At 37.7% G+C, this 13924-nt stretch overlaps 3 protein-coding genes and 1 long non-coding RNA gene across 12 annotated transcripts; 1 reads left to right on the top strand and 3 right to left on the bottom strand.

Moving 5' to 3' along the window:
* Positions 1 to 242: 242 nt before the first annotated feature.
* LOC122282714 (lanC-like protein GCR2) lies at positions 243 to 3208 on the bottom strand. The gene is made up of 6 exons (XM_043094708.1): positions 3000 to 3208; positions 2624 to 2802; positions 1750 to 1861; positions 1527 to 1643; positions 1106 to 1420; positions 243 to 770 (listed from the first exon to the last, which is right to left on the bottom strand). Exons 1-6 carry the CDS (start codon positions 3165 to 3167, stop codon positions 432 to 434), a joined length of 1230 nt encoding a protein of 409 aa, XP_042950642.1. The 5' UTR covers positions 3168 to 3208; the 3' UTR covers positions 243 to 431.
* A 1875-nt stretch (positions 3209 to 5083) lies between these two features.
* Positions 5084 to 8242, top strand: LOC122280804. 9 transcript variants are annotated; one of them, XR_006230037.1, is made up of 4 exons: positions 5084 to 5631; positions 7362 to 7432; positions 7510 to 7652; positions 7746 to 8242. XR_006230037.1 is itself a non-coding variant. In XM_043091837.1 (4 exons), exons 1-4 carry the CDS (start codon positions 5191 to 5193, stop codon positions 8007 to 8009), a joined length of 873 nt encoding a protein of 290 aa, XP_042947771.1. In that variant the 5' UTR covers positions 5088 to 5190; the 3' UTR covers positions 8010 to 8242. The 9 variants fall into 9 exon arrangements, 1 of the variants encoding a protein (XP_042947771.1); XM_043091837.1 differs by having other exon boundaries at positions 5088 to 5631; positions 7408 to 7432; XR_006230034.1 differs by having other exon boundaries at positions 7362 to 7652.
* A 462-nt stretch (positions 8243 to 8704) lies between these two features.
* LOC122280803 (protein FAR1-RELATED SEQUENCE 5-like) lies at positions 8705 to 12326 on the bottom strand. The gene is made up of 6 exons (XM_043091836.1): positions 12207 to 12326; positions 9853 to 12117; positions 9688 to 9762; positions 9441 to 9518; positions 9185 to 9345; positions 8705 to 9057 (listed from the first exon to the last, which is right to left on the bottom strand). The coding sequence occupies exons 1-5, from the start codon at positions 12294 to 12296 to the stop codon at positions 9283 to 9285; spliced, it is 2571 nt and encodes an 856-aa protein (XP_042947770.1). The 5' UTR covers positions 12297 to 12326; the 3' UTR covers positions 8705 to 9057; positions 9185 to 9282.
* A 90-nt stretch (positions 12327 to 12416) lies between these two features.
* Positions 12417 to 13752, bottom strand: LOC122280743. Its single transcript, XR_006230017.1, has 4 exons — positions 13520 to 13752; positions 13337 to 13398; positions 12562 to 12642; positions 12417 to 12493 (listed from the first exon to the last, which is right to left on the bottom strand). It is a non-coding gene; the product is annotated as an uncharacterized LOC122280743 (long non-coding RNA).
* Between the last annotated feature and the right edge of the window lie 172 nt (positions 13753 to 13924).

Genomic DNA, 13924 nt, shown 5'->3' with positions numbered 1-13924 from the left:
ACCATACCAGTAATTATTTTGATGACCACAGTAACACATGAAAAGTAACATAGAATCCGAAGCTTTTAACAGATATCATTATGGGAAATGCTGTATGTTCGATAGGTATACCAACCTCTTTTTTAAGCATAAATGCTGTCCCAACTGAATGTAAAACAATGTTTGTTTTTCCCCGAGGGAATGTAAGGCAGTAACTGACGGTGCTCACAGGGCCAAAGTCATGATATAATCAGAGAAAATAATAATAATGCAAAGGGAAGAAATCTTCCGCTTATTATTTTTCTGGATTCATTGTCTACTCAGTGCAAGAGAAGCTTAGACAAGTTAAATGTACAAGTTCAAACATTTTAGATATTTACAGGTTCCGTCACAGATTTGTACACAGAAGCTGACTCGTACATATTTGGCGTATTTATTCAATAGAAAGCACCTCAAAGCTCATATCCAGGGAACCTGGTTTCAGATGGTTCAGTCATGTCCAAGAAAAGATAAGCCATTCCTCCCATACCTTCAAACAGGGAATAAGGACGATCACCTCCATGCATCTTCCCCTCCGATATAAGTTTTTGTGCCCTATCCAGCAGAAGGCAAGCAAATGCTTTTGCCCTGTGTAAGTACTTTACATTACCAGTTAATCGGAAGAGTGATAGAAACACGTAAGTGTTCCCGCTGATGCCATGGCAAATTCCCACTCGCTTAAGTAGACCCCTGTGCCATACCACCTCTCCCGCATCCACAGCTGCTTGCAGAAACTCATCAGCTCCAAAAGCCTGATGATTTAAAAGATTTTTAACAAGACAATCCTCGCAATTCACATGTCTGGATGTTCCTTGTCTACTATATGGGCAGATTACTTCCTTTCACTTTTTAGAATAGTGATTCTTATGGGCTCTGCCGTGGGGTGGTTCCCCCGTCATTTAAAAAAAAAAAAAACTGATAAGTTTATTGCCAGCTACAAGCTCATCATTTTCTGTTCCCAACTATATTACCAAATAAGATGGTAGTTTCAAGTGATCTTATCATAAGGTTTGCACATAAAGCTATTAAATCCAGAAACTTTGTCCATTTAGTTAGCAGTGAATATAGTAAGCTAGAAAAGAATTACCTCAGCTGCTTTCATAAGGGTAAGAGCAACTCCAGGAGCACCATGGCACCAGTGCACCAGACGGTCTGATTCCCTTCCTTCACTTGAAGGATAATTGCCACTAGGGAAACGATTCTTCATCATATAACGTAGGGTGCCCTTGACATCCTCCACCTCATCTGGTTTCAGTTCCATGTCCATCAAAACATGCATAATCCCTGCCAGTCCATGGGCAGCACCCCAGTACCTCTTCCCATGCCATTCATACATCAATGGACATTTTCCCTTGCTTGAGAGTCTTCTACCAGCCTTTATTATATCATTCACCACAGTTCTCTTCATAAATGAAAATCCAAATTAGTAGACATTTGTTTTTGTTATCTTCTGATTTGAGAATGTTGAGCTGAAAAGATATGGAAGAGGGACAAAAAAAATATCTTACTGTTCGGGAAGCAGATATAGTGTCTTTACCAATATGCTTGTTTAAGAATGAACAGGCCCACAAGAATCCTGCTCTCCCATATAATAATTCATTTGGCAGATCACTGGGCAGTTTAATCTGCTCATAAGGGAAAAATGAACCTCAAATTCATATAAATGATTAGATATTAACTTCTAAGGGGATTATCATTAAAGTAATAAAGATTAAATATGAGATTAAATACCGCTTTAAACTGTGTCAAGTAGTGATCAAGCAGCCTTTTGTCATCAGCATGCTTCGCTATGACAGCCCCAAGAGCACAAACGCCAGCCCTTCCACACATAAACGTCACACGCCTGCAATCCCATGCAACACATAACAAAATTAATTAAGTTAAATTATTCATTTGCAATGGCAGGTAAGCTAGAATTGGAAGCATATTGAACGCACTATAGTAATCAATCTAAGGTTCACATGACAACCCAACCCTTCTTTTATTTTTATCTTTTCTAGTTAGTATACAACATAAAAACCCTAGTTCATCCGATTTGTTCGTTTCGTAGGAAAATTAGCTATGTTACAATCTGCGCGACACCCCTAGTTGAATTAATTAGCTCATTTTCAACCACATGGTAAGCTAGAATTGCACTCACGGAAGGTGCAAGGTTGCAGCCAATTTGAGCTATCCCATGTCACAAAAACTAAAAGCAAAACAAAACAAAGAAAGAAAAAACTCATAATATTTTTTTCAACTAAAGAACTAAAAACTAAGCATCGCTGTAGACTGACTAAAATGGAACAAGAAACGACTGAACCAATCATTGGGCGCGGATTTCCCCCCAATTTTCCGTGTACTATGCATCCAAAATTCTGCGTAAGCTAGCACACGAGCGAGTGCACAATTCCAACTGCTTCAAGCAATATCATTTGAATCACATAGTATCAAGCAACAACCTCTGTTGATCAAAATTGCTCATTTCGAACCGAATTCAGGGTAAACTAAAAACAAAGCAAGGCTGATAGTTGTGCATAGCCCGAAAATCCCAATCAATTCAAACAATCGTGGTTTGCATACAATAAAAAATAAAAAACTGCTCATTTTGAAAGGCTGAGAGTACCCAGAATCTACAGAAGCTGAATCACAAGCCTTGACAAGCTCAGAGCACAGTTTGAGATCATTCTGATTCTTGGTAACTTGGTAAGCTTTAAAAACGAAGTATGCCGTCCCAAGAGCACCGGTGTAGAGAGTATAATCGTGAACACGCTTTGCACTCAGTCCCCATGTCTCCCTCACCACCTGAAACCCAAAAAAATTAGAACCTTTTTCGAACTCCATAAGAGACATTCCAGAGTCCCCAAACCCAAAGCGAATATTTAACTGAAAAAGGGGAAGGTTTCACTTGGCGGGAATCCCTAAAATCCCAAAATATCGTGGGAATCCACAAATTCCAAACGATCAGTTTTAGTGAAACCTCCAGGTAGTGTTGTGGGTACCGCTTCTTTGAGGTCTAGCGCTGAAGTTTTGAGCCTCTCGGAGAGTGATCTGTAGGGAAGATGTAAGAGTTTTGAAAGTGAGTCGCGGGCTCTCTCAGAGGCTGCTTCGTTCTCTGCTGTCTCTTCTTCGAAATCCGGCAGTTCGTTTGTGAAGAAACGGTCTGCCATCACCGTCTCTCTGGAAATTCGTTGATAATTATCAACGAGGTCTGCTATATGTAAGCAGACGGCGGACTAAAATGCGGACGAAAGATGACGTGGCAAGAAAAAAAAAAAAGGAAAAAAAATTGCTTTCTTGGTTTTCCTTAAGCAGTTTCTTTGTCTTCTTCTACCAGCGGATAATAAAGATTTTTGAAAAAATATAATTACAAGCATAATTATACACTAATCTGTACACTAATATGATGTGATTGATCAAAAAGTAAATTTTATTGAAAACAGTATTAATTTAAATTTTAAGTATGAATAAATCAGTATTGGTACATAAATTAGTGTGCGACTGTGCTTGTATGTAACAAAACTCAAGATTTTTACATACATTCAACTCGACACAAGCAACAAAGGAAGTTTGTCAGAGTCCCAACACAATTTAATACACTCTTGCACGCATTCTCTCTCCCCTCTCTGAGGAGAAAAAGTGGCATGATGAATCTTCTTGGTCTTCTGCTTCGCATGTGGGTATCGAACGCCATTTTGTCTATAATCATCATTGATGCCGGATCAGAGCTTGCTAAATCTGTAATTTTGGAGTCTGCTTCTGTTGCTCAGAGAGAGCCTCACTTTTCAATTTTCTCTAAATATGGAAGCTGAATCTCCAGGTACTTCAACAATGCACAGGGATTAGGATTCGAAACCAGAAAATTGGCTGTTTGGAAAAATCGACTTAGGGTTAACGTCCATAACAAAGAAGACTAAAAAAATAAATTTTAATGGAGGAGTGAACGAGAATCGACGGGTGAGAAGTGAATCTCACCATTAAAATGGAGAATGAATCGACGGGTGAGGGAGAGAGAGAAGGAACGAAAATGGAGGAAAATGAATTAGAATGGAGAAGAAACATGGAACGATGTGTTTTCATTTCAATTTCCTTTCTGCCCAACACATTCACTTCTGTTAGATTGAAATATACTGTTTCATTAAACGGATTATTTTATCTGGTCTCCAATGTGGTCCCCAAACTGCTTGCATTCAGACTTTTCCATTATGCATTATGAAATGATATCAAACCAACGAGAACTGCTAGATACAAGCAGTTAGCGTACCAAACAGCGTACGAAGATTACGTGGAGGTGTTTTTTTTTTTTTAATTTAAAAAAAAATCAAACAGAAAAAGTAAAAGATGAAAATTGTAAAGAGAGATTTGACGTCTTCGTCTTCGTCTCCATTCTGCTACCCATTTTCACTGTTTGACGTCTTCATCTTCATCTTCGTCTATTCTCTTCGTCTCCACATTAGCGAGTCCAGCCTCTTATCCTACAGACTATACCACAAATCACTCCCTCTTCCAATTTCACAATTCCGGCCAACTCCCCCAAATCCATTTATCTGATTGTTTAAGTTTTTTTTTTTTTTTTTTTTTTTTTCAAAATCTTGGTTGAAATTTACTTTCAGGTGAAATTCATGGCCACATTCTCTCGCCTCCTCTTATCTTCTCTATTCAACTTCGTCTTTCTTTCTTTGGGGATTTAAGATTATAGTCAAAACTAGGAAAGAAAAAAAAAAAGTTCTCATCTTTGGTGACGGTTGTGATGATTTTGCTTTCTTCTTGTTTTTTCCTATCAATAACACGTTATTTTGAAAAAATAATTTGGTGGGAGTAGTTAGTAGACCTGAATTAGCCCCTGCACAGCAGCAGAAGGGGAGGCCGAGGTACTGGAAGTGCTTGAAGAATCATGTCGTCTGCATCATCTCCCACGCACCGTTTTATCTTCATTTTAAACCCAGCTTCTGCATCAATTTCTATCAGACGAAACGTGCCGTTTCATTTAGTCCACATCAGCGTGGGTGCGCGATTCGGTCCGCTTTTGGCCTGCAAGAAGACTTTTCCCAAACGAAATATATTTAGAAAAATGCTGTGAGTAACCATCCCCGCGCAACCATCGCGCACCAATCTGACGTGGCAAGTCAAAAGTCAGTCTTGACTTTTTAAATAAGCGGTAAGCGAAAATTTTGAATTCATTAAATCAAAACTATGCGTTTAATAAAGAAGCAGATATGCGTTCCCCTTCTCTCCTCCCTTCCCCTTCCTCTCCCCCTCCCGAACCCTACCCTTTCTCTCCTCCCTTCCCCTTCCTCTCCCCCTCCCGAACCCTTCCCTTTCTCCTTCTCGTTCTCCTCCCTTCTCCTTCCCCTTCCCCTTCCCCTTCCCTTTCATATATTTTGTTTAGATTTTTCTTCTTCTTCATCCATTCCGCACCATTCTCCCAAATCCCTCCGTCTTCAACCTAGCCCCTCTCTCTCTCACTCTCTCGACCTCTCTCTCACCACCGTGGGTCTCTATTTCTCTCGCTCTCTCTCTCTCTCTCTCTCACAGACGGTGGCGTGGGTCTCTCTCTCTCTCACTCTCACTATCTCTCTTCGGCCACAGCTCCAAGATCAACTTCGGCGTGGGTCTCGACTCTCCAAGACGGAGGTATGTTCCTTTTCATAAAACCCTTCAGATCAACTCATAATTTATTCACAAGGCCATACCTGTGCATCATGATTCATAACCCCAATACAGACCTACACAGAAATTAATAATATCATTTGCTAGCAAATAACCTTCTGTTGTGTGTATTTTTATATTCGGATTTGTTGGGCTGTAATTGCGCTGGTGATAAGAAAATCTTAATCATTTTCTAGTTTTCTTTGATAATGTTTCCTAAAAATGGAAAATCTGTAACTGAGGAGCTCAAGTTTTATCGATTTTCCTCTTCAGCCTTTCTATTATGCCCTGAGATATTATTATTAGTATAAGAATTGGTTAAAAAGGATGTTGGGTTTTTTCTTTTTGGATGGTTGCTGAATTTTCGCCATTATTGGTTAAGATTAATGTGAAGTGTTTTTGGAAAGTATCGTCCTTTTTGGAGGGTTGCTGAATTTTTCCCCATTGCTTTGTTTTATACATTCTTTTGGTTAATGGCTGGAATATTCCTGGCAGAGGGAATAATTTAAGGCCAATTTGCAGTATTAAATTTAGAGACCTAAATGGATGTGGGGGGTTTTTTTTCTTATAGGATGTAATTGCACAAAGATTTGGGTGAATGATTTCTTGAATTGAAGGGTTCTTGCTGCTTACTTCATACTCTACAACTCATACTTCTTTTGGAGGACAGATGCATTGGATTGGGTTTAAGTAAATATCCTAGGGTACTTATTTCTGCCATGAACAGCGAGCTACCCACTTCTCCATTTTGTCTTTAAGAATGAAAATGATAGCATGATTCATTTCAGGAATGGTATAAGTTATATCTTTAGAATCTGAATGGTATAAGTTAGGATTAGAAAATAAATGCATTACAGGAATTCTTAATAATTAATTACTCCTATTAATTGCTTTACCTTAATGTTCTGTTCTGTACTTATTAATTAAATTGGTATCAAAACCAAATTAATAAGATACAATTAATGTAATCATCATTATGAGATTTGGGTTATCAATTTGAATTCATAGCATAACAAGATTTGATTTTGGTCAATCCACATCAAACATAACAGGTTTCTGTTGTGATAGAGGTTCGAGTATCATGACCCCATTTTTAGTTTTGTTGTTTTTGTCTTCCATTGTTATAAACAGTACAGCTTATATTTCATAATGTTTATTTTTATATAATTTAATAATCTTTTTTTCCTTTTTTTCCAGAATTTGATCCCCAATCAAGCTTTATTTATGTTGATGATGAGTGACTTAAGGCTTATGGTCTACACATTCTATATTGTTTATTGTTTATGTTATGGATGGCCTATGGGATGTAATGTAGTGGATAGATGAATGGATTTGTGAGAAAGGCTGGATGGTATATTCATGTTTATTTTTAGTTCATGAATTTGTTTAAAAGGGCTGTATTATTTTCTATGGATCATAATATATGTAGTCATTATATTCATGTTTATTTTTTATTGTTTATGTTATGGATGGCTATGGAATGTAAGATGGCCTGGGATGTAATGTTTACTGACAAAGGGGCTGGAAACGGGTTTCGAAAAAAAAAAAAAAAAACCGCAGATTTTACCCGACCTTAACAAGACCAGACCAGAGAAGTGTGATAATTTGTCACACTTCCTACATTGAGATTTTTTCAGTATGTTTTTTGCTCATATTTTTGCTGCCCATTAAGCTGCAACTTATAACTGTATATATACTCACTTACATGAACGTAGATAATTTTTGTTGATCTCTCATGAATGCTTTTCTCCATCAAATCAGCTCCCAGCTGCAGCTAGTTATAATGGTAAGAAAATAAACTGACCCAAGTAATCAAGTCAGCTCTTTTATTATTGCTCATTTTAGTTGATAGGATGTCAACAGCAAATTCTTCATCTTCTCTTGGTAACCGTACTTTGGTGAACAACCCAATATGCGCTTGTGGCCAACCCGCTTCACTTAGAACTTCAACTACGATGACAAATCCGGGACGATCATTCTTTGGGTGTCCAAAGTATAATAAACAGGTGGAAAGTTAAATAAACTAAAGTTTGTATTTTTTTACAGAGCATGTGGTTTGATATCTTTGATTTACATACTTAATTTTTTGGTTTTATCAGGGATTACCACATTGCAACTACTTCAAATGGGCAGATATCAGTGAGGAAATTGAAATAGAACGTATGAAGATCGAAATTCTGAGGTTAAGAAATGAGCAAGAGCTTCGAAGAAGAGAGGAAGAGATTTTGAAGAGGGAGTTGGAAGTCCACAATGATCGACTGGATATTCAAAAGCAACGAGCAGACATCCGACATGAACGCACACTTCTTCGTAGCTATTGTGTGATTTTAATTTTAATTGTAATGTACTTCGTACGACCATAGTGAATACTGGTCTGATAATGGGTGATTGATATACATATTAATGTAGTTGGACAAAAGCTCATCACATGTATATATTAGATCCATGTGTATGTAGTCACCATAGTGACCTTAGTATGTTGTAACCTTCTGAATGTAGCTGGGAACTGGATTATCTACCTGGAGTTACAGATTAGCTGTCCAGATTTGTATGTATTGTGGATTATTTATATATAGCAGTGTTCGGGTGATTTGAATCGACTAATCTGGACAGTTCTTGCTGCATGTTTTTCAGACAGTGTCAAATTATCTTGTTGTATTGTTGTTTTAGGTGTTGAAACATCTATTAGGTGTTGAAAATGGTAGGTATGTTTCAGATTATGGTGTGGGTGATTGAGAACAAGGCAAGTACCCAAACCTCTATGTCGTTGAGAACTGAGGATGTAGAGAAGATAATTGGAAATCATTATTTGAGCTAATGTATAAAACTGGGGTCACTCGGCCCCATTTTCCAACTGAAGCAGGGCTCCTCCACGTATTCAATGATGTATATTTCATTGCAATGGGACCATTGACTTCCCTGAGTTACAGATTTAGTAACCAATCAATTTGTAACTAGTTTTCAGCATCTGCTTGTAATAAACTGCATAGTTTTGATGGCATGATTAAGACTTGAATATTTATACAAGTGCTACAAGCTTCCATCTACTTTCCCATCATTTTTGTATCAAACTTCATATATTCTTTAGCTCAAAAAATTGTATCTCCCGTATGTATCAACCATTATATACATGTAAATATATACTCATGGCAGTCTCCAAACCTAACATCCAATCCTAGAAACCTTTACTACATACATTCATGTTGACCAAAAACTGCAACCAAGCTATGTACGTCTATACACAAAAACATCAACACGTCTATACACAAAAACAAGTAGACGTCTATACACAAAAACATCAACAGCAAGGCCCGATGCATCTTCATCAATTGGATTTTCAAAGCAATCTTCTTGGTTGACCAAATAAACATGGGGAAGTTGATACATGCAGAATATTTATGAGACCAACTCCTGCAAAGCACAAAACACCATGGTAAGCAAGAAAATAAATATCCACTGGAAGTAGGCAAGCAAAGCATAAAACACCAATAACCAATGCTATTCAATAACCAATTCCACACAAAATAGGCCAACCCACCCCTTCCACGCCATAGCCAAATACTGAAACAGACCCACAAAAAAAACCAACAGTTTTACAAAATATCTCCGCCCACTTTTCTCCAAATATAGTAGTCTTTATAACCATGTCTGTGTCCCAGACAACGGTTCCAATTGGTGAATATCTACTCCAATATGTACCTGTGAACCATTAAGGCTGAATGGTTAAAAAAATATCTGTTGAGTAGTAACTATATAAGCCAAATTAAAGAGAGTGACCAAGTTAAGAAAGTTACACTTTCTTGAGTATCACTCATTGCAAAACCAAACTGGGTTCCACCATATTCCAACACCTCTGTAGTATTTTGTGGTTGCTAATAATAGATACAAACAAGTAGATTATTTTATAATAAAGACATCAATAAAATCAATGGCAATGGCTGCAAACAATAGAAAAGGGAAAAAAAACTAGATTACTTTAGAGCACCACCTTACACTCTAAACATGCTAGAGGAAATAAACTGACTCAAACAAATATGATACCTGAATGTGAATTGTCTCTTCAGTCCCAATATCTACATGTCCAAATAAATTTCTGCATGTTTCTGCTCCATGAGGCTATAAATCATTAAAAATAAGTTTAGTATAACAAACAATTGACCAACATAGATAAATTGTGGTCTTATCAACATGTAATATTGACTCGACCTGTTTACGTTTTCTCTGTTGAGTAGCCTTCTTCGTTGTCGGTCTGACCCGCTCAATCATTGATTTCTTCCTGAGAAATGGTGGTCTGCCTTTCCCTCTCACTTGACGGGGACTCAGTACTTTTTTTGAACTCCCCTCTATGGTGGTATTGACAGGTGTAACTGCAACGTTGGAAGAAGTTTGAAGGGGCAACTTGTTGGTGAGGTAGCCGAGGTTCATTTCATGTAACTTATGTATCATATCCTCGGCATTCTTATCAGATGACGCTGCATTTGTGGCAACCTCGTAGCATACCTTCATGATTCGTGAATATCTACTCACTTCTGGCCTCGCATCAACTGAGTCATAAGAACTTCGAATAAGAGTGTATGTCCGTTTAATGTCCTTTCTCCATCGATCTAATATGTATTTTTCTGGCACTCTTTTCACTTTGTTAACTCTCATAATAGCCAATACATGTCGACACAATATGCCTCTCATTTCAAACAGTGCGCATGAACACTTTACATCACATTCAGCCTCATTGAAGTACACTGTTTGGGTCACCTCTTTGATGAAATCATCAACAGCAACTTCATCTTCTACATGATACGTTGCGATTACACCATCTTTTCGATGTAGACTTGGAAGAACACCAACCATCCCGATTATCTCTTTTTGAACTTCTCTAAATTTAGCATTTGTGTATATGTTCTGAAATATCTTTTCAAGAGGAGAGATCGAGACGACGGGAATTGTGACGTGGAATGAATGGAAGTCCGCCCCATTTTCATTTTCAATCTTCTTTCTCAATGCATTATCAAATTGATCGACAAACTCTTTTAAGTTTGTCCTTGAGTGTACGTAGCCATCAAAGAAAGCATTCATGCTCTCGCTTCGTTGTGTTGTACTCATCCCAGCCCAAAAGATTTCTTTCAAGAATACTGGTACCCAGAACTCACGCTCATCATATAAACTATGCAACCAAGCATTTTCTTGCAAATTGTAAGTGGTAATTAACACATTCCAACTATTTTCAAATTCCACAATGGTTTGAGAGTCATACACACACTTCATCAAACTAGTTTTCAACCCAGTTTTGTATGCATGATGGGAACCAAGTTTCTCAGGTACTTTTTTAAGAATATGCCACAAACAATATCTGTGTCTTGTATTGGGGAAGACAAGAGCAATTGCATTCTTCATAGCTCTATCTTGATCTGTGATAATGGCCTTTGGCGCTTCCCCATCCATACAGTTTAGCCAAGTCTGAAACAGCCATGCAAATGTTTCCGTATCCTCGTTAGAAATCAATCCTGCCCCCAGAAGGATTGACTGACCATGGTGGTTTACACCAACAAACGGTGCAAACGGCATTCCATACCTATTTGTCAGGTATGTGGTGTCAAATGTCACAACATCACCCCAATATTTATAGGCTGCCCTGCTCCGTGCATCTGCCCAGAAGACATTCTTCAACCTTCCATCATCATCGTGGTCGATGTCTGAAAAGAATCCATCATTTTTGTACTGCATCCTAGCAAAATACTGACGAAGGGCTTCAGCGCCACCTTTCCCAAGTCGAAGGTGGCGTGCCTTATCAATATAATTTCTGCAATCTTTCTCACTGAAAGGCAAGTTCTCAAACCCACCCGCTTCTTGCACAAGTGCTGCAAAACTCTTGTTTAGTCTAATGCCAGCTTGATCATTTGTATCTAATACTCTCTTAACAGACTCGCTCACTTCTCTATTACAGCGAAAGAATCTGGACTTCTGTGGACTTACGCTGTGATTGTGGGAATTGTGAACACTCAACAACTTGAAAACTCCATCCATGAACGTAGCATTTATCTTTGCCTTACAGTCAGTCTTTGACGTCGGACGCGGCCTCGCAACATTTGTCGTACGGTTCCGTGCCTTCCCACCACGAGAACAACAAAGCGTGATATATCTGAGGCTCCCATCCTCAAACCTATGACTCCTTTGAGTCATTATCCCAAAACCGCATTGTTTCCCATAACCTTTATAATATGCCACTAACTCGTCTTGAGATTTGAAGACCATCCCCACTTTCGGCTCCTCAATGATATCGGCCCCCTCATTATGCACTGTATTTTCCCTCTCGGCCTCATTGTTATCTTCGGATTCAGAGGATGTAGAGAATATTTCAACCTCCCTCGAGTCAGGTGTGGGCTCTTGAATTTCTTCAACACGGCTGGAGCTTGCAGATGGAGTACCAATCAAAGAGGGGGGAGCTGATGACTGAAATTCTGGCATAAGGTTTTCCTACAGTTTATAACAATAAAAACCAATATTTAAATCAATATAAACATTTTTATAAATACACACCCTAGTTCGAAAAATATATTAATCACCTGACAAGTCCATGACGATGGGTTGGCATTAGGACAAGGTAAGAAAGGTGGTAACAGAGCATGTGGCATTGGTGCATGGCCCCCATGCATATAACTTGAGAAATCTGGATAAACTGATATTGATATGACCTAACATATAGATCAATAATGAAAATTAAGTAAAGATGTAGTCATAAATATAGACATTAGTGTCAAATTAATATTTAAAGTACCTGGGTTGTTGGATTGATAGATGCATTTGTGGTAGGAGGTGTTGACAAATATGTAAAAAATGGTCTCGGTATCACCTAAGATGTCAACAACCATGTCATTATAATGAGTAAAAAAACTGAAAGAGGTGAGAAACTCCTCATACCTGAGTTGATGGATTAATTGATGGATTAGTGGCAAGAGGCGTTATAGGAGATGCATGCTCTTTCCCTTTCCCTTTCTCCATCTACATGATATTTACTTGTATTTTAGAACAAATCATAACTTTTAAGAATGACAAAAAATATGTCAAAAAAGCAACTCAATTAAATTAAATTACTCACATGATATATAACATCAAGAAAGAAAACGACTTTAATAAGTTAGAACCAATATTTCAGTTTTTTTTTTTTCCAACTGATTATTACAACTCGATTTAGGCCAAAAGCATCTGAACTATGCTACATTTAGAAACCATGGGCATTGGTTTTATCTTATATGGAATACCTAAGTATATATAATCACCAGTCTAGTATCTAGTAAAACAATGCTCATCACAATCCAATTTAACAAAACCATAGTGGTTGGAATACAACATCTCTCTAACCAGTACATTTTTTTGGACATGGGAGTGATCATTTTTCTTCATACTTAGGAATAGTTGACAAAAATATTAAAACAACTATTTCTTCATACTTATATTGTACTGTAACGAATTATTGACCAATCAAATTCTGAACCAAAAAAAATTAAAAATAGTGGAAGAATCATCATTTGCCTAAAAATGATGATTACCCACAGAATTTTCCTTATTTAAATCACATTCAGAACATGTATTTTTGAGAATATTTCATGGACATTAAAACTTCACGAAATTTTACATATATTTATTTCGGGCTAAGACAACTTAATAGAGATATATTGTAGGAAACAAACACTACCTCAGAACCATTCGTTCATGAAGTCGGGTCCAACGTCCGGTTATATCTGTTAATGACTTTATCTAGTATAAACAAAAGCAAATGCATTCAATGGATTGCTGGATACAAAAAAAATATAAATCTAGATATCCTTAAATACTTGATACACAAATATCTACTCACTTAGAAATCAGCAAACACTACCTGAGACCGTATGAAGCAGAGGATAATGTCGTGTGCAGAGGACTTGGTCGGTGTAGAGCAAACCGGCCAACAGGTAGAGGAAGAGATTTGGGGGAGATGAAGGGAAAAAAAAAAAAAAAAACACAGAAACAACCAGTTCTGCGTCAACGAGAATTCAAAACAACCTCCAAAATGCATTCGGCTTGCAGAAGAAGGAACCAGAAGTGAAAAGCAGAAAAGCAGTACGGTACGGGTATGTCTTTCTATTTCAATTTCCCTCAATTTTTTTTTTTTTAATACAAACCGTCTGACAACGCCACCTCAGCGTTGGGTGCGCAATGGTTACGCACAATTGTTGTACGTAGCACTATTCATATATTTATAGAGCCTCATTTTTACTCCGTTTCCTTAAGATTACTTGGGCCT

This window comes from Carya illinoinensis, chromosome 11 (genome assembly GCF_018687715.1).
Source record: "Carya illinoinensis cultivar Pawnee chromosome 11, C.illinoinensisPawnee_v1, whole genome shotgun sequence".
NCBI lineage: Eukaryota > Viridiplantae > Streptophyta > Magnoliopsida > Fagales > Juglandaceae > Carya > Carya illinoinensis.
This window is presented reverse-complemented; position numbering and strand designations above follow the sequence as displayed.